Source organism: Suillus fuscotomentosus, assembly GCF_016647785.1.
Source record: "Suillus fuscotomentosus strain FC203 chromosome Unknown F5891scaffold_75, whole genome shotgun sequence".
In the NCBI taxonomy this organism is placed as follows: Eukaryota; Fungi; Basidiomycota; class Agaricomycetes; order Boletales; family Suillaceae; genus Suillus; species Suillus fuscotomentosus.
The window spans coordinates 81,447-102,033 of NW_024539587.1; the positions used below are offsets into that span (position 1 = coordinate 81,447).

Genomic DNA, 20,587 nt, shown 5'->3' on the forward strand with positions numbered 1-20,587 from the left:
ACCCCACAAGTACCAATCGGCCTCAAAAGCAATGATGAGGTGTCTGTTACACATTTTGGTCAGTCTGGAAGCCCACATGATAAAGTAACGTTATAATATGGACGTCCAAACCGACGAAAAGTATACATCTCAGGAGGCATATAGCGGTCGAACGTTCCGTGCTTTCCAATCTGATGGATGGGGTAAGGTGTATAGTTAGCTTGTGCACCGGTGATAGAAAGATAAACGATACCAGAGATGCGATGACAGAGATCGAAGACACCAGCTACAAGTCCATGACGATAGGAAACGCCATCCCTGCACCGAAGAACAAGGATGACTTTGAAAGCGATTATGTGAGAAATTGTGTGCTCCTTCGGTGGAGGACGATCGATGATCGAAGTATTGCCGGTGCCGGATGCATCTATCACAGAATTGCGCCGAGATATCAAACCGATAATTGACCTGCGGGAGAGGAATATCTATACAGGTGGCACTGTATGAATGGACAGGTCAGCCATTCAACCGTCGAGGGAAGGCTTGAAGGTGAAGAGAACATTGATGATATTTTGGCGGAGGACATGGCCATTAGCGCTGGTGTGAATTGAGACTGAAAACATCTGAATGCCCAAATAATGTGGGCCGCGACGAGGGAAAGCGATTAGGAGGTAGGGGAAATCATCAGCAAAAGGCCTTGAAATTTCGCTTGTCAAAAAGAAGTTTGATGCTTACGGTGAGCTTACGACCTGGTGATCGGAGCAACGTGATTGGTGGAACAGATTTTTCTGTAGTTACACTGTAAATATCTCGATGCTGAACTACTAGTCTAGGGTTTGTGCTATTCACAAACCCTAGACTTGGGCCACTCATAATTAGCTGCTAGTGACGCTCATAAAGCTTCGCAGAGATTAATGCACGAATTCAAAACTATATGTGCTGCTATTGTGAGCTACTGATACTATGCGAACTCCGTACTCAATGTGTGATAACTGTCCTTATCCGCGAAATTGTTCAGAAAAAAGCGGTCATAACTTTCCAAACAAATGGCTGAAGAAATCTTTTCGTCCACCTTTTGGCCATATTCTGGGATCAACTCGACAGTGTGTGTTACACTTGTCAATGGAACCACACCACCACATCTGTGTTTGCCGTGTTGGTCTTCCACATATGAGCGTTCTACTGTCCACATCGCGAGTTCAGGCCGGTCATTGGGACTGGCGACAAAGTCGTAGTACTGAATATAGAGCAGCGGATGGGATAGATATGATGGCAAAACTAGGTCAGAAGCACGTGGAAGAGTCGGTTGAAAAATAAGTCGAACTTGTGCGATACGACTTACTGAACATAATCTCGTTAGTGCTGGAACATAAAAACAAAAATGACATACTGGTTTGGCCATCGTCGCCTGTGACGTCGACGAGGACATTATCACAGTTTCCGAGGGGAAATCCGCTATCTGGTGGATACGCCTGGATCACTCTGCTGGGCATGATCAGCTGTGGCCGGAAGGCCGAATGAAGCTGTAATCGAAATTTTTTCCATGCATGAAAGCGTCCATATTTGTGGTCCCAGCGGGTATGCTCGCCGGTGGAAAGAGAAAAACATTTGATGAACTGAGAGAGTGCATGATCAAAATCAATGAGCGAATATATGGTATGAATGTCGGTGGGCGACAAAGATTTGAAATCTGGTGTCGACGTCAGATGGAAGGCAGTGAGTGCATCTCCGGAAAGAATGCCCTTGAGGAAATGGTTACGAACTGGCCGAGGTCCGTGAACAGAGTGCGATTCATCAGGGAGAACACGAGAAACCCAGGAGAGCGCTGGATTGACGGTTGTCACCGCCTCATCCTCAGTGCATATCACATTGACAAGTGATGCATGATGAGAACGGAACAGTGCGTACAAATTAAACAGCTCTATTGACTCCTGGCGGTTGAGAATCCGTACAGACTGTTCCACGAAGTCGTTGACTCGTCGATTTGTTCGTACAAAGAGATCCTTGCAGTGAGTAATGAGCAAGCGCTCCGTCATATCCGCCGAAAACTGCATCAAAGTGCCCAGTCTCTCGACTGTGCCTCTGAAGCTTTGGAGCAACTCGAGTTTAGGAATAAAGAAATCTTCCTTAACACCTTTCTTCCCCCTCCGAGCCTGGGCCTCGATGACAGCGTGCTTGAATGTATGAAAGTCTGAAAGGGACTGCATCATTGACGACAAGGTTTCTGCAGAATGAATCGGATTTTGGGCAAGATAAATGAAGTCAACGAGGGCACGGATTGCGCGAATGAAGTTAGGTGGAGCAACACCTGCAATCGAAGCAACAATGGTGCGTTGAATATCTCGATGCTCACGACCTGTCATCTGGTTGACGTGCGTGATACCTTTGGTGAAGTGGCGTGTTCCCACCCGCTTATGCTGATTCATGTAGCGAGCATCGAGTTCGGATTTTCCTACTACCTCCTTGATCCAGGTGAGCGGATGGTCAGCAAAAAATTTGATGCAGGTGTGCAAGATCTCGCCAGCGAGAAAGACAGACGGACATGCGTAGATCCAGTCACGCCAATATGGCATGTGGACTCCAGATAGATGGACAGCTTTGGCTGCCTTCTGGAATTTGTCGAGATCCCAAACATCGATTGTTTGGGAGATCTCACAGATAAGTTGTAGCGTGTGTTGCCCAGTACGAGGAGGGTAGAGAACCCCATCACCAAAATTTTCTTGTGACGCCATTGTTAAAGGAGATGCACTTTTACTAACCGCAGCGATCATGCAAGCCTCTGGCAGGTCACATACGTGAGCGACGAGTGGCGTATAGACATAACGAATAAATCTGGAAGGATCAGGCATAAAGCAGCCTGTCTTGGCTGCCTGTTTAAGGTTGGCGCAGACAAGGTCAACGCACTTATGCCACAGCCGCGCCTGAAGAATGGTTTGATAATCGGGATGCACGCGAAACTTAGCGACGGGCATGTAAGCGATACAGCGCCAAGCTCGGAGTGTGGCCTTGGAGCGAACTTCTGAATCAAGGTTACCGATGGTGATGAAGATGGGGTGCATCTCGAGTCCCCCAGTGGTCCTCGTCACGGGAGTTTTGTCGGACCCTAAAATGATCGGTACTTGTGTAGCACCTAATGGGAGACAGTCCTACACGGAATCAATCTTTGAGTAGTCGACTAAGCAGGGCAAACTTACCTGAATTTTCCATGCTAAATCAGCGCTCATATAATCTCCATACTCGCGCTGATTCCCAACATGAACTACGTGGGGCTGAAAGGTAATATTATTGGTGAAAACTGGGTCACTGAAAAGTTGTTTGACGACTTCCAGAGCATCGCGCCAAATGAGCTGAATGGGATGGACAGTCTTGTAGCCTGTAAACTCTAGTTTTGAAACTTTCCACTCTGCAAGACAGGGTAGTGCGTCCATCCAATCTAGAAGTTGATCTTTTGAGGTGAAAGATGGTTTTGGGCGAGTGCTAAACTGTGAAAGAGTCAGACTTGTCGAATAGTGCTTAGAGTCTCCTACCCATTTCAACTTCAAGAACTTGTCAATTTGAGTCTGATTCAGGTTTTGAATCAAGAAACTAGCTAATTCCCACTCCCCCTCGTCATGGAAAGGATAATAAGTGTTTATCTCCCGCCGATAATTATATTGATCGTCCTGCAACCTGTCATATAGGTTTTTACCGATACCAAAGACGTATCCAGAGCGAGGATGACAATGGCCAGTGGTATTAGATGGCGGACCTCGCAACCCAGGGGGAACGGCTGATTGTTGTGAACGTGCTTTGTGCGGCCAGCAGGTAGACTGTGAATTGAGATGCAGAACGACTGCTTCGATCGAAGGGAACTCCCTATTGCAATTGGGACACAGCCTGGTAAAGGTATGCATACTAAAGCTAAAGTCAAAGCAACTTAATGGATAATACGCACATTTACTTGGGCAATGGGTCAGCGTTGGAGTCTAGTCTTTCAAACTCCGCTGTGTTGCTTGCTGACATTGCCAGTGTATTCACAGGGTATTGGTGTATTCACTGTACTATTATCAGCCTGCATTGAAGGCTAGAGAGACACTGTCTTGCCGACATTGATATTTGTTCATGTCACCCTCACTTCCACCTTCATCTCCGACTCGACCCAGCAGTCCCGGCAACTGCCTCCCTCCATCAAGCAGTCCCCCATCCTCTCCTCTATCGGGATCTTCTTCAGCTCCTGGGTCGCCTCTTTTTGATTCTTTCCATCTCTCAGAGAGTTCTCCTGATACCAGACATTCTGACCTATGTGCTTCCCTCAAAGGTATCTCCTCAGCGGAGAAGACACCTCCGCCCGTGACTCCGGCTTCTGCTACTGAGGGATCAAACAGCTTATTTTATAATCCACCCGCATCTCCAGATCTTTCTCGCAGTGCTCGACGTCAGTTTATACGTGACAGAATGAGCAGGAAGTTTGTACCATACCCCCCGGACCCAGCTCCACTCGAGGTTCGTTTTGCAGCGCGTCTTATGGGGCGGGAACGCAGACCTTATGTATCCAGCGAATCTCTTCTCAAGGTATTATTATTCTATCCAGTTCCATCCAAACAACTCATTTATATTTTATAAAGCATGCTGGATACTTAGAGAATGGCCTTGCGCAAATGCATCCTTCAACTCTGTACAAAGGATACCAGGCACAGCTTGCAGCTCGTGAGACTGCGCGTCAGCGCATGCTGGCGACTGCGTGGGAAATCGAGGAAACTGAACGCTTCATCATATTCCTCAATGCCATACATGCCGACAATGAAGACCGGCTCAAACTCACAGACGACCAGTTACACGCCTTTAGGAACCTCTTTTCTGAGCGTGACTGCGTAGATGCCGATGATGACCGAGACTATCTTCAAGCGGTCTATGAAGATGAATGCGAAATTCTTAAGATTGTCGCATCCCAAGCTGAGCATGTGGCAAAGGTCTTAGGCTCACGTGTCAGCAAGGCTTTCCAACATGGGGTTGGAGCATCCAGATCGTCTTCGTTGCAACCTGGGTTTGTTGGTGATGACAGTGTCGATAAGGCATCTGTAGAATCCGGGGCCGATGGTTCCGGATCCCCCACTGCCGGCGGGGTTCCTGATGACGACGACAACCCTATATATCTGGGAACCCCTGATAACCTTGGAATTCGTCCCAAAGCGTCTTGCGTGGCCACCGCAATGTGACTTCTTATCGTGGTAAGTCGATTCATGTGTCTGATTATTACTCCACACTGATTGATTGATAAGGAATGTTGTAATACACGCGACACCCTTTCATCATAGCCTTCTTCCAGACCGTGTTAGTTTGTCATATGCACACCGTTTTTTACCTCCTCGCCCCTTCTTTCCCCACTTCTTTGACCTCACGGTCACAAGTACATCAAGTCACAAGCTGTATAGTTTGTTTGCATTCGCGTATCTCCGTTTGTATTAGAATTGTAATTGATATGCCCTTTGCCCTCCCCCAAGTGATTCTACCTTGATGAGTACCCAACGTCGTGCGCCGCGCAAAGGTAAAACCACAATTCCAAAACCTCCTCGAGGATCTGGTCTCAACCCTTCCCATGCGCCTGCGGACACGCAGATCAATATTCCCGACGAACAACCGCGGCCTCCGGAAATGTCTAACTTCGATCCACATCAGCGACAGCACGCCTTTGGTACATATAATCAGTGAGTCTTCCCATCTCTTTTGTCGCGGACTCAGACTCAAAATAACAATAGGCCGAGTCCCGGCTACTCAAATCCTGGAGATAGTAGCTCAGGTGCCGGGTACACCAACTCGCTCTTAGGCGCCGGGTACACCAACTCGCTCTCTAATGCCGGGTACACCAACTCGCTCTCTAACGCCGGGTACACCAACTCTCTCTCTAGCGCCGGGTACACCAACTCTCTCTCTAGCGCCGGCTACACCAACTCTCTCTCTAGTGCCGGCTACACTAACTCTCTCTCTAGCGCCGGCTACACCAACTCTCTCTCTGCTGCCGGCTATAGCGCCCAGTCCTCCTCCCAGTCCTTGTCTGGCGCTCAATCCCCAAGGGCTGGTCCCTCAAACATCAACTACAATGTTCCATCACTCGCGTCACGTACGTATTGTTTCTTTTCATCGTAAATCATTTTCTAACAAACACACCATGTTCAGCACCGAGCTCCCACCTTATCGGGCCCATACCTCATTGGTTGGGCGGTGATGCCGACGCCGCACGCGCACTGACACACAATCCCATACTGGACGAAATACCGGTATCCAACGTGATACATGTGAGTACTTAATGTTATATATCTTACTACACGTTTTAATGATAACAGACTTTGGGTCCGGTGCGCTCTATCGAAAGACGCCGACGCTCCCGACGTATGCCCTCAACGCCGTCGTTGGCGCCTTATTCGGCGCCCCCATGCCCGACGCGTACCCCAAATCCCAGCCCGCCTCCATCCCCAACGCGCACTCCAAATCCTGGCCCGTCCTCGGCTACAACGTCGAGTGACGTTGTCATCCAGGTCAAGGTCAGTGCGGCGGACCGCGAGCAAGTCTACAGCCGCTCGCGAGACCTTATCAAGGGCACCATCTTCACGCCTGATGCAATCGCATCAAAATCTGAGGACCAGAGTCGCCTCGTCAGGGATATGATCAAAGCATCAGCGCCTTCCATTCCGAGCCTTCGCGGTAAGTTCAATGAAGACTCTTTTAGCTTATACTGAATGAATAGTAGGGCTAAATCGATGGCCATCGACGCCGAAAGATGTGCCGACGATTTGGCGGGGAGTGGTCCTAGTGCGTTCGACGATGATGACGATTGCGCGACAAAACGTGGTGATGGCATATGACCTGCTCCCCGAACACGATTCCAACATCCCGCCAGATCAATTTCGTGTCGATCGAGTAGCTAGTCTTGTGCGAGACAAGGCCTATATGCACAAACATTCATTTTCTCAAGTATGTTTATTTTTTGTTTCGAAATCAAGATCTAACTAAGGCTTAGGACGGGACGGTGATCATTCACAACAAATGCCAGAATAAATTCATATTCACCCTGCTCATCAAACTCATCTGGCTCTCGAATCACGGACTTCACGCGCTACTCGGCAACCACCAATCACCTCGTGAGGCACTGCATCATGCGTACTGCCTTGCATGTTCAATAACGGAGCATGCATTATTGGAACAAGGCCAACTAATATTCACGAAGCAGAAGTTCTCGCCGACTGAGAACAAGACGATATTCGATAGCGTTAATTTTTTTCTAAATTCTCTCAGTGAGGAGGAGAAGGCAAGTCTTGATAGATGGAAAGACCATCTGATTGTTTGTGGGAGGTCGCAACAGGGGTCTACTGCCATTCTTTCCGATTTCGACTTGACTATTGAAACGTAGAATTTGGACTATAGTTTGCAGTTTTAGCATAGTTCATAGTTTTTGTGTTAGATTCCCACAAATTTCGTGATTCTACCTACAATAAATTATTAAAATGCATACCGGAGTGCTTCAAACAGTCAGATATTAGTATTACGAACGCCAAACGTATACCGGAGTACTTAAAACAGTCATTACGGATGCCTGACCTGACTATACCATATCCGAGAAGTTTCAGACATGTTTTAAACTCGGTTCGAACACGGACCCTCTCTTAGATGATGGAACAGGGTGCAAAGTGATTGTCGAGTCATGTCGATTGTGAAAGAAACAGGGTGAAAAGACATTCATCAACAATCAACACGTACGGTGATGAATTGACGTACTTTGTGTCTCTCGTAAAGAAAACTCATTTTGAATGATGAATCATGGACCAAACTTCCAAACAGCCTGTGTCTCCCGCAGAATCTGGTGCACAGAAAGGGCGAGTGGACATGATGCTGGCAATACAGCAGAGACTGGGAGATCTGGGATGTGCGGTGAAGGCTGTAGTAAGATGGTTTCCTACGCCAGCCGAGGCACGAGGCTAGCGTAGAATTTAGTCTACACGCAAATTAAGCGAGGTGGCGCAGAAAGCTTCTTGCGTCTCACCACCTCGTAGTCGTCTAACAGTCTCAGTACAACGTCTAGTTTCTACGTCTTTTTGCTTCTCCAAACCTCTACATAGCCAGTATGGACCCTAACAACGCGGTTAGACCAGACTATACGTTACCAGAGTTCCATGGAGAACGACAACAATTAATTGACGAAGGCTTATCCGAACAACAGGCCGTTCGATCCTTGACAGCGTTATGGAATTTTAACAATAACGCTGAGAAGGTACGTTGGACAGCTAGGCTAGAGCGCCTAGAAGAGGCTCGTCAGCGAGCCGAAGAAGACGAAGCCCAGAGGCAACAAGACCTTAAGGATGAAGAAGAAGCAACTCGGTTAGAAGATAGGAAGAAAAATAAGAACAAGTACGCGCCTATCAAGCGCGGAAAAGTTCCTTCTGACCCTACTATCCTCCCGGCGCAGTACGCGACCAGGAGATTGAAAGCAGGGGACTACTGCGAGTTGCACTATTTCACCAACAAAGGCCTCGACGAGGCCAAGGTTTCAGCTTTAATTGCCAAACCCGATGCGCTGGTAATGCTCCCAGCATCAGATGGGATCCACTCATGGGTTCTGGCTGCAGCAGTCAAAGATCCCAAGGCGGCCCCAGTCACCAAAGATGAAAATCTTACCTGGGAAGAATTTAACGAAGCGGCCCCATGCATAATCTCATTTATGAAAGTACACGACTGGCCAGACGACAGAGTCAGCATGCACATCCAGTTCTGGACGGCTCTTCAAGCACACCGCTGGCGTCACGCACCGGACGTCCTCAAGCAAAAAGCTCTACTACTTTACCAGTCGCAACAGCGACGACGCTGGCACCTTACGGTGGGAACCGCGCAAGGTTGGAGTTTAGAGGAAATAAACCAGGACCTGCTAATCGAAGCGAGAGAGGAATTATTCAATGAGAAACGGGACAAAGACACAGCATTGGCGGTCCAGGTCAGTTATAGACTCTTTTCAAATGTTCCAGCGCTCATCACACGCCTGTGCATCGCACCGCTTCCACCCCTTTTCTTCCACCCCGCTGTGTTATTTAATTAAAATTTTCAATTGTCGGCCAATCGCGCGCTGACAACCCCCCCCTTTTTCACTCGTGCATCGCGCATGATTTCAGCTCGGTTATCACAACCGTTGGCTATGGCCAATCACGCGCCGATAAACGAAATCACTTCGTTAAATCTTGGTTATCGCAACCAACCCCCCCCCCCTTTTTTCATTGGCTCGAACCTGCGCTCACTCGTTTTCGCATCACGCGATGTGACACATCCACCATCATCCAGCAAGCAGCAGCGGCTTACACAGCCAAAAGCTCAGACTCCCTGCGTCAGCAATACCCAGCATCGGCGCAGCAAGGACATGTATCCCAGAAGCGCACTCAACCTCCCTACGAAGAACCAATAGGCAGTAACAAAAAGGTACGCACTGATCGTGCTCCGTTTACCTCCGGGCCCCTCCCATGCTGCGCAGTGTGCCTGGGACGCAACCCGCACAAAACAATTGAGTGCGTGGCCACCCACACTTGGGACAAGATGCACGAAACATTCGCAGAACGTATACACAAAGGCCTATGGACAAAAGACGGAAAGCAACTCTGTACCGCCTGGCAGCGCAAAGAAGGCTGCACGGTACCCAGACACGACGCGCGACACATCTGTTCAGGATGTGGAGCCTCGTCCCACGGAGCCCAAAGATGCGCTCGAGCTCAGAAGGCGGAACCCGCTAACGCCATATAAAGTAGAAGCTTGGACACATGAGCTCGAGCAGCTCGGACTCTTTGGACGCTTCCCTAAGATACTTGAAGGTCTTAGAACCGGTTTCAAAATAGATTTCCCGCCTGTCACTCGTGTACAAACCCCACCTAATAAAGCCTCAATTGTCGAATTCGAAGCCGAGTTTAATTCTATAATCCAGAAAGAGATCGACAAAGGGAGATATGTTGGCCCATTCGAGGCAAATGTCTTAGAACATCTAATCGGACCTTTTCAGTCATCGCCTCTAGCCATTATTCCGAAACCCGGAAAACCAGGGAAGTTTCGGATCATACAAAACTTCTCGTTCCCTCATTCTCCGAGCACGCTCTTCCCTAACCCGTCGGTTAACTCATGCATAGACGCCAACGATTTCCCAACGACCTGGGGAAAATTTTCGATTATACATATACCATTTAATATCCACCCTTCCCCCAGGCTCCGAAGCCGCTACCAGGGACATAGCAGAAGCTTACTGAACAGTTCCACTCCATCCCTCGCAGTGGCCAGCAGGCGTGATCCGAATATCGGATACTCAGTTTTGTGTCGACACATGCACAGCGTTCGGCGCCACTCCATCAGCGGGAGTGTATGGGCATGTAGCCGATGCCGGAACTGAAATATTTTGACATCGAGGAATCGGGCCGTTGGACAAATGGGTTGACGACCACATATTTTTCAGGATAAGGCGTGAGTACCTCGAAAGTTACAACGACAGCAGGGCATCATGGCACAAAGAATTCGCAGAAGCCGGTCTGAGACAATCGGGCAGTAGACTATGGTTTGGAGAATTCTGCCCGGTCAAGGGGCGAATGGAAGAATCTAGCGAAGACCGAGCAAAACCATTAATAGATTTGTCGCGCCGCTCACAACGTTCAGCACACGACGCATTATTCACCTTTTGTTTTCAAGACTTGGACGATCTATCCAACTTCTTAGGTATCATTTGGGAGCGCCTGAAAGATCAAATGTTCGGTACCTCAACGGTGTACATAGGTTTCACCTGGGATTTGAAACGGATGGTAGTAGCCTTAAGTCCCGCTAAAGCGGACAAATATCTCTTAGCCATTCACAAATGGAGGAAGAGACGAACACACGTTCTCAAGGACGTACAAGAGTTGTATGGCAAGCTACTCCACGCGTGTTCGGCAGCACCTCGAGGTTGAGCCTACCTCACGAGCCTCGAAGACATGCTCTCGACTAATGGAGCTAAACTGTTCCTGCCACACAGAGCGGGAAAAACCGTAAGCGAAGACCTGGATTGGTGGACGGACCTACTTCAATCTGGAGGAGTATCACGAAACATCTATCCAACTTCCGAGCGCCAGGATCCTCTCGCTTTCTCGGACGCGATGTAGAAACAACAATACTGCCAGGAACAAAGATAGCTCCTAGCTGTATCTATAAATGTTGTAGGTCGTGCGTTGCCTAGTCTGCGATACTTGAGATGGCAAGTGCGTTCGACCCTATAGGGGAAGCGAGTGCAGTGAAGATCTACAGGTACGCGCTGAAGCGAAGCGCGAGAAAGCGCAGGTGCGCGCAAGGCGCGGGAACACGCGCGCATATTAGCGCGAAGCACGGGAAAGCGCGCGTGCGTATGCAGAAACAACAGAGAGGTTAGACTTAAGTGATGATATGATACTAGATAAGAGAAGAGAGATGCGAGGTGTAAACAGATAGAGTTCTACTATGTTCTGCTAAGTAGTAAGTAAGTAATAATAAGTAAATGGGAGGTAAAGTAAGGTAAAGTGTAGTATGTACTGCTGGCGCTTATATAGCGCGCCTAAGCGTGGTCATGCGGAGCCGAAGCGCTACCGAGTAGGTATGTAAAAATATATATGAGTGAGAAACTATGATAAAAATAAAGGTGGAACTATGCTAATAAAGGAAATGGAAATATACGTACTAGGGAGCTTGGTGGACAGTGGATGGATGCATCTGAATGGCTGGCGCTATAGGGCGCGCAAGCGCGGGAACGCGCGCGCGCGCCTACATCGTGAAGCGCGGGAATGGTGCGCGCATGGCGCGCGTTGCGTGGGAAAGCTGCGCCTCATATAGAGATAGCTGCGGGTAGCGCACAGAGTGACACTACAAGTTCATGCTATGTACTTCCTAGTGTAAAGCTGTCATATCAGACCATGAGACACACGAGTCTCTACAGCGAGTTCAGGCATAGGGATAGGTATTGTTATAGGCAAACACTGGAGAGCTTGGAGGTTAATACTGGGCTGGAAAACACTCAATGGAACACGAGACATTGGTTGGGCCGAAGCCATCGGCTTCGAGTTGCTTATCTATGCCCTCACCTCTCTCCCAAACCTTAGCGACAATGTTCTCATCTACGGAGACAACACCGGCATCGTGGAAGGTTGGTGGAAACACAGACACCGCAACAAAGCTGTCAACGGAGTTTTTCGGAGGATACACAACTTCCTACACCATCTACCCAACCGTCTCGACATTGCAACTGCCTATGTCCCAAGTGAATTCAATCCCGCAGACGACCCTTCTAGAGGCATACTCGGACCCGCCCACCTTCTTCTCCCTCCCATCAGCCTTCCCACCAAGCTTAATCAGTTTGTCATCGACGCCACTCTACCACTCTCCCCCATCGAGTTACGAATGTTGCGAGACGGGAAGTACTCCGTTCCCGCAGCTAAACTCATCAATCGCACCCTCATCAGACAACAAGCAGTGGAGCGGAACAAAACCTACTGGGCGGAAGAAGATGACCTTATCAGCCGAGCACTCAGAGACGAGTGACTACATGGGTCGCAACCGTTTTGGAGCTCCCTTACCCGAGTCACCAACAGTATCCATACCCACCCCCCAAAACTACAAACCGAACCTTACTCCTCGTCAATCCAACCTCCGACCTCATTGCCTTGCGCACGAACATTTGAGACTCTGGGTTCCTGCGGGAAGCAGCACCAGACAGTTAGCGTCCACAGCAGGAAGCCCCAATACTCACGAAGTATCCGACGAACAGCTGAACCGTATCCTGGAAGTAATGGGCTCCGCATGGGCCCAGTCCACGAAGGAAACCTATGGAGCAGGTCTATTAGTTTTTCATGTTTACTGCGACCTCAATGGTATAGAAGAGAGCAAATGCTGCCCGGTCAGCCCAAGTCTCCTCCTCAAATTCTTATCCAGTTGTGCAGGCGCATACTCCGGTTCAGCGCTAGCCAACTATACAGCTGGTATCAAAGCGTGGCACCTGCTCCATGGCAGACTTTGGCTGGTGCGACCAGCTGAACTCAAAGCTATGCTGGATGAAGCTACCGTGCTAGCTCCCTCGTCCTCCAAAAGGCCTAAAAGACAGCCCATTACCCCAGAGTTCATTTCCTCCATCCGCGAACACCTAAACCTAAATGAGCCGCTTGATGCGGCAGTTTTCGCTTGTATGACCACGACATTCTATTGTATAGCAAGATTAGGAGAGTTCACTGTTAGAACGGTCAAAGGTTTCGACCCGAAAAGACATATATCAAGAGCAGGAATGGTAGAATCGACTGACCGCAACGGCCTACCAATCACCAAATTCGCACTTCCCAGCATGAAATCATCCCCAACAACAGGCAAAGAAGCTTATTGGGCAGCTCAATCCGGGCCAACAGACCCTAAAACGGCCATGGAGAACCACATTAGAATCAATGCAGCTGAGTCCGGAGCGCACCTATTCGCGTGGAAACACGAGAAGGGCTTATGGCCACTCTCGAAGACGGAATTTACGAAGAGGATGACACTGGCTGCTACCGCAGCAGGTCTTTCCGACCTCAAGGGTCATGGTTTGCGGATTGGGGGAACTTTAGAGTACCTCATGCACGGAGTACCTTTCGATGTCGTCAAGACAATGGGAAGCTGGTCAAGCGAGGCATTTACCTTATATCTTCGAGACCACGCAAAAATCATGGCACCGTACATCCAATCCTCACCCGCGTTAGAACCATTCACGCGTTACACCATGCCACCAGTGCGCTAACCACATCTCGAAGTGAGTACAACTCCTTTTCTCTCCAAGGGCATCAAGCTTCGCTGCATGTGTCGCAGTCCTCCTAATTTTCGGGAACACAGCTCACCATTGATACCTAGGCCCAGTACCTGTTTCAGCCCGGAAAAGCCCTGCGGGCTTTCGCCCAAACAGTCAATAACCTTCGCCTTGTTCCTTTTCATGTCGATCCCTAGTATCATTCCATTATCACTATCGTTCTTCTCGTAGTGTTAACGAAACAATAACTACCGCTCTCAATTACTCTCACATGTATCTCACTTAGTCCCTGAACACATCGCATTGCAGCGCATAGATTTAGTTATTTGCTTTCAGTTATTGCCGGAGTGCCTCCCCATCCGCTCCTTTCAGAACTCAATTTTATCATAGAAATTCAAAGATCTGAGTCACTCACCCATTCCCATCGATCCTGTCCTCAGATCATCATTGTTACTTCGTCCATATATATTGAAGACTCCATGTTTGGCGCCTTGACGATACTGCTACCCCCTCGATCCATCGTTCATCCGTGCCGCTCGTCATGATCAGTGTGTCATTGTGCAATTTGTGTTGTTGTAGCCTACAGAGTTGGGTCAACTAGCATCTGATCTCGTCATCCACTTGGTGAAATTCACGTTCTATGATCGCACCAAAAATCTTAAAATCTACCGCAGGAACATCTCTGTCCGTCAAGCTTGAATCAAGGAGATACTGGCAGGCAAGACGGTCCCACAATTCGACATATCTATACCATAGATGATAGTATAGTCCGTCAACCCGTCGGATATCTCTTTTACTCGGATTTCTCGTGCTGTTGTAACTCACACTTTTCCGGTTTGAGCTTGACGATAATTAATTAGGTCTTCTTTTTGAGAAGAATTTAGAGTGGCACATAAATGATCGACATTGCCGCCATAGACTTTTTATTTCACCACAGCCTTGAACTGATATGTGTGTCTCATTTCTCTCGTCATATTTCAAATCTCATACGTCCATGTATAGAGGTACGCTACAGCAGGTGCTCTTGGCGATGCTAATTTTTTTTTTTTTTAAATCCAATTTTTGTCCATGTGGGGTACAATACCCTATGTAGGACAATACTAACTAGGAATGGGGGACACCTGTGTCCCCCGCCGCGTCTCCGACTTCGCAAATGCCCTGGTGGAGGCCACCTCCACCAGTCCGCCGTTCCCGCTGGCCGTTTTAGATGCGCAAGTCTTCCAATCCGCAGGGCCGTTGCAGTGCAGTTCGTGGTATGATTGTCCCTGTCGTTTGTTGTGGATGATGCAAATACTCGGGTGTGAAACCGGGTACGAGAGGAATAATGGAGAGCGGAGTCTAAAGGAATGAGGGAGGGATTGATTATCGTGCTACTGGTGTGTTGATGATCTGATGTGAGCGTTGGGTTGTCGGTAGTATGTATAGTTTCCCTCGTTGAACTCTCCCCCACTTCTAAATGAAAGCTGTGAACCACTTCCGTTCTTATGACCCCTTGCTAAGTTCTCCATCCGGACCGCTGGTAGGGTCCTGCATTCCGTCGTCTTCGAGTAGTAAAGATTCGTGAACAGGCGGCCTGCGCCTGTTAACGAGGGTGAACATTGTGCTAGCATTATCTGCTCGAAGAAACCTAATCATCACTTGTCTCTTCTACTTTGGAGGAGGTACGTCACCGAATGTAGCCTTCAGACGGCCTGTGCTATTAACATAGCGGATGAGTGGTGCGCTGGCTTTTTGGTTAGACAGTAAGAATGGTAGGGAGGAGGCGTTCCGACGGAGGATTGAAGTAAGTATGTGGCGCGCTCGCGCGTAATGGGGGCAGGAGAGTAGGTAGTGAAGCACCGTTTCTTCCGTGTTCTCACAGTGCGGGCAATTAGGTGTGGGGCTCTTGCCGATATGGAATAGGTGCTGATTGAGTGAGATATGTCTGGTGCGGAGCCAGATGAGCATGCTGACGTGTCGTTTAGGAAGATATTGGGCAAGAGAGATGAAGGAGCCACGGATGACTTTAGGATCGATTTTGGTGGTGCGTTCGTACCGGGGTGACTTTCGCCAGAATCTTGCCCAACGGTCAGACGATTCGCGTTTTTGCGCTTGTTTCAGCGCCGAGATACTGCTTGGGAGGACACCTTTACGAAGGTATGGTGGTAGGGAACCCCTGGGGCTAGATTCCGCCCGCGCCTTAGCTGCCTTCTTGGCCTCCTGGTCTGCCAACTCATTTCCCAATACTCCGTCGTGCCCAGAGATCCATCTCACTGTTACTTTGAATCGGCGGTCTCGACTGACTTTCTTCACGTCTGTTATTATACTGCGGAAATGATCTATCAAATAGTGTCCTGACTTCATCGAAAATACATCACCGGATCTGATAGTTGCTTGATTGTCTACGAAGATAGACACTGGGTATGTGACATCTTCTTCCCTGGAGAGGAGTTGAGCTGCTAGGGTGAGACCAACGACTTCCGCTTCGTAGACTGTATGTTCATCCGCCGTGCCCAGGTGATATCTTAGTACCTTCGGCTGTAACTGGCCGATTCGAAACAATACTACGGCCGCACCGATGTGGTCGTCGATCCCCGAGCCATTGGTGTATATTCGGATCTCATCACTGTTGCCATCATGGTCTTCAATGGCCTGCTCTCTGGTGGCTGCAATGGCTGTCCGGTAGGGGGTCGAGGAGTGCGGAGGGTGCCTGTTATGTGTGATGGTCTCTATAGAAGCCACATTGAGTTCAGTAGTACGGTACAAATGATGAAGTGAGGATCTGTGGTGCCTAACGAATTTGCTTGCAGCTCTGCGTACGGGCTTAAACAATGGATGGGAAGGAGGATGTGCCGCTAGGCGAATGGCGGCTTGATAACTCAAGTTTTGTAGGCGGTGTTCAAGGGGGAGCAGCTTCGCGTGGACCTCCAGGACGTCCGTTGCCGTGGTGTACATGGCACCTGTTATGCTCAAGGCCGCTATACGCTGCACTCTGCGCAGTTGTCTCACTACTCCGATCGACCCGTGCTGAAAAGTGTCAGTAACTCCCACAAAGAGAGGATGGTACCAAAGATCTACTGCATAGAGCATTTTGGGTAATGCGACTGCTAAATATAATTGACGCATTAGTGATAATGGGATCCCTGTAGAGGTGGAGGAGAGATGGCGCAGCTGGAAAACGTATGCGGTTCCTTTAGCCAGCGCGTAGGCTATGTGCGCGTTCCAACGAAGTGCTTGGTCTAGGATTACACCGAGGAAACGGTGCATAGCCGTTGGTGTGATCGTGGTGCCACGTGTCACAAGGGGAGGGCGTTCTTTCGTCGCATTCATCGAGAAGTCTACCAGAGTGAATTTCGAAGTTTCAAATTTTGAGTTATGGGCTCCTGCCCAGTCGTATCCCCCTCCAGGCCTTTCCAACATATGCTTGAGGGTGGCGTGAGTATCATGGAATGAGTCTCCTATAGTAATGAATGCGGTGTCATCCACGAAAGCCAGGGTCCGCTCCTTTTTGCCACATCCGATCGCTATGTCAACAAGGTCAGAATCGTATATTATGTAGAGAATCATTGATAAAGGGTCCCCCTGCCCTATGCCATTCCGGATAGGGATCCAGTCGGAAAGATGCCCGTCGAATTTGAGCTGGGTACGTCGGCCTGTAAGTAAACGTTCAGTGAATCCTACCAGTGACTCTGGTAGGCGCCGGCATCTCATATTGTGCAGCAGACGGTCAGTGACTGCATTGGGGAAGGCACCCTCAATGTCTAAAAACAAGGCTGAAACTACTTTCCCTTGACGCCAAGCGTCCTTGATAGTTGATTCAAGGAGATGTAGCGAATCTGTTGTAGATCTTCCAGGGCATCCTCCGAAGTGGGTGTCGGGGAGTAGGTTGTGATGTTCGAGGAGATACGTCATCTGGTCGGCCACTACCGCTGTCAAGAGCTTGCACATTGTGTTGAGGAGAGCAATTGGATGGTATGCTTTTGTTGCCGTGTAATCTGGTTTGCCAGGCTTTCGCAGAACAACTGTGGTGAAATCGCGCCAAGGAGAGTAGTACATTTTGAGTGTGAAAATGGCGCTAAAAAGATGAATCAGAAACGGTTTGAGTAATGTGGCGCACCGAGTGAATACAACATTGCATATCCCGTCCGGACCGGGGGCCTTATAAGGGCTCAGCTTTGCAATGCTCCGTGATAGCTGTGGATCAGTGATGGGGGCTGGAGTTGCCACTGGAGTAGGGTAGATAGCGTCCTCTGGGACCGATGACGTGGCCGGGGGTGGTGGGAAAAAGGTTTGCGCTAGGGCCGCACTTTTTTCCTCGTTGGTGTCAGCAAAGGTACCGTCGGGACGTCTCAGTGTTGGTATTCTTGATAGGCCCCCGCCGCCCGCCGCAGCTGTAAGGTAATTGTTAGCTATCCATATGTCGTTACCGTTGATCTTTTCAAGCCAGTTGACCCAATGCTCCTTCTTTGTCCGCTTGATCTCCTCTGAATATTGATTTCGCTTAGTACGGTATTCCTCATGGCAAGTGTGGTCAGTGTCATCTCGTAGCTTATAGGAGCGGTGACTTAGTTTCGCGACCTCACGCCGTAGGATGGTCAAATCCTTCGTCCACCAGCGTTTGGAATGGGGATTGGGCTTTGACTTCGGTACCTTCTGCTCTACTGTACGCTGGATTGCGTTCGTGAGGTTCCGCGCTGCTTGTTGAAATTCTTCGTCAGTAACTAGTGGTTGAGCAGAGGGAATCTTGTCCAATTCAACAGCGAGGACAACGTTGAACTCATCCCAGTCCGTCTCTCGATAGTTGTGCTTTTCTTCTGTCGTGGCTCTGGGAATTTCGAGGTCCAAGGTGCTAAGAATGGGAAGGTGGTCAGTGGCCGGTCCGCGCAGAGCTGGATTGGTTGAACAGCTGATGAAGGAGTCACTGGTATGGTCAGTACAGAATACATTATCGGGGCACGTCCAATTTTTTGAACTTGAGGATTGGAGTGTGGGAAGTCCCTTTGGCAGGGCCATGACCATTCCGTAGTCCGCCAGTAGGTCGAGTAGGGGTTGGGCTGCGTTAAGATAGTGGTTAGTGAATAGCTGCGTATTACGGTCTTCATCCCACAGAGGATGGTGTCGATTGAAATCACCCAACCAAATCATGTGGTCATCGGCAGAGGGGCGGATGTTGGCCATCTCGCGTTCTAGGAAGGACGCTAGGGATTCTTGAGTTCTCGTTAGTATACAGTCATTATAAATATTGAAAATAGTGCAGCGTCCGAACAGGCCACGGAGTTGAATTACCACGACATCCGGCGAGGGGAAGGCGATTTGCTGCCAGGAGTTGGTGTCAAAGGACTTGGATATGAGTGTGACGGCGCGCGATGTGAGTTCAGGTGCAGAGAAGCGGGTGGTTGGGTATACAGCGTGGAAGTAAGGAGAGGAGATGGTGTTTTTCATGGAGTTGATATGAGGTTCTTGGAGTGCGATGACATCCCAATTTCGGGCAATCGGGCTGTTAAGGAGGGAGTGCTGTGCCAGGAGTGAGGTATTGAGGTTTTGTTGCCAGACACGTATTCGAATCGGTGCTTCTTCATAGTGTTCAGACATTGAGAGGAGAGGGGGGCCGTGGTGTTGCGTAAATTGAGGACGAGGTGAGTGGGGAGTCCGGGATAGGTGAGAGTGCCGTAGTTGGGGGGACTTGCGATTGTTGGTCTCTGCTGGGACTCATATCAGGGTTCCACGTGCCGGCAATGGGGATTGAGTTCGGGCCTGTGGGGGTGAAGGCGCAGGATCCTCGTTGACCATAATGACGAGGTGCTCCTCGTGAGTGGTAACCTCTGGTTGGACGTCTTGATTCATAAGGGAGGCTCGTTTGAAAGAGGGATGGACGAGTAGGGGCAGAGGCTGGTACTGGTGCTACTGCCGGTTTGCGGTAAGGGGCCGGTTGAGAGGGTAGCATGACCTGCGTCCATGGATCGTCAGTGGGGAAGTATGGCATGGAATTTTCAGGGTGCTTAGCGTCTATCCCAGCACATTTGGACTCAAACTCTGGGCATTTCCTATCCCAACTAGCATGCTCCGGGGAGTTGCAACTAACGCAGTGGAAAGTGCGGTATGCGTTGCACTCATTGGTGCGATGGTTTTTCCCACAGGTTCCGCATACGTCCTTGGGTGCTTTGCAATCCTTTGCGATGTGCCCCCACAGCTGGCATCTCACACACCGTACCGGTTCCCGTTTGTCCTTTCGGGGGTGTAGTTTCTCTTGACCGATGTAGATACCATCCCGGAGGGTGCTGTTGGCTGAGTGTGGGTCTGCGAAGTGGAAGATTGCATGGGCGACACGCTGTGTTGGGGCCCGGCGTTGACGAGGTTTGATCCAGTTGGCTGAATCGATTGCGCCCGCTGTCATGTTATTTTCCTCTTCCACCGTATGTAACCATGCCGTGTCTTCAACGTTAGATGCGATGGGTAGGAATGGAACTATTACAGAGAAACGTCGTTCCTTGATGGTCGCTGGAAGGTCAAGGGCGTTGGTGATTTTCAGCCTATTCTCTGGAGTTCTGATCCATTTGGCCGCCTCTGTAGTAGTTAGTTCCGTTATAAACCCACCGTTACGAAGGCGGGTGATTGCTTTGATTTGAATATCTGGAGTGTCGTCCGACTGGGATGCCGTGAACGCTTGTTTCATTTTGGTTGCGATCTCGGCCGACGTTACTTCGGTTGCGAATAGGACGCTGCCTGGCACCGGGTCAAATAGGATTTGACGGTCCCTCGTAGCTGCACAGGCGAGGGCTGCCGAGATTGGGGCTGGGGTCTGTGCGTTCTGTTGAACCACGGCACTGTATGATCTTGGTGTCCCTGGTTTGGCTGATTGGCTCGCGTTGTCAATGA

At 49.5% G+C, this 20,587-nt stretch overlaps 3 protein-coding genes across 3 annotated transcripts; 2 read left to right on the forward strand and 1 right to left on the reverse strand.

Annotated features, from left to right (window-relative positions):
- Window positions 1-937: 937 nt before the first annotated feature.
- F5891DRAFT_961154 (uncharacterized protein) lies at window positions 938-3,869 on the reverse strand (the record flags this gene model as incomplete). Its single annotated transcript, XM_041375793.1, has 5 exons — window positions 938-1,317; window positions 1,367-2,627; window positions 2,736-3,122; window positions 3,171-3,458; window positions 3,504-3,869. 5 exons carry the CDS (start codon window positions 3,867-3,869, stop codon window positions 938-940), a joined length of 2,682 nt encoding a protein of 893 aa, XP_041220318.1.
- Window positions 3,870-4,613: 744 nt separating this feature from the next.
- Window positions 4,614-7,360, forward strand: F5891DRAFT_984768 (uncharacterized protein; the record flags this gene model as incomplete). The annotated part of the gene is made up of 7 exons (XM_041377490.1): window positions 4,614-5,167; window positions 5,457-5,660; window positions 5,712-6,073; window positions 6,130-6,248; window positions 6,297-6,654; window positions 6,701-6,924; window positions 6,971-7,360. The coding sequence occupies 7 exons, from the start codon at window positions 4,614-4,616 to the stop codon at window positions 7,358-7,360; spliced, it is 2,211 nt and encodes a 736-aa protein (XP_041220319.1).
- A 711-nt stretch (window positions 7,361-8,071) lies between these two features.
- F5891DRAFT_1254698 (uncharacterized protein) lies at window positions 8,072-9,037 on the forward strand (the record flags this gene model as incomplete). Its single annotated transcript, XM_041369961.1, has 1 exon — window positions 8,072-9,037. One exon carries the CDS (start codon window positions 8,072-8,074, stop codon window positions 9,035-9,037), a length of 966 nt encoding a protein of 321 aa, XP_041220320.1.
- Between the last annotated feature and the right edge of the window lie 11,550 nt (window positions 9,038-20,587).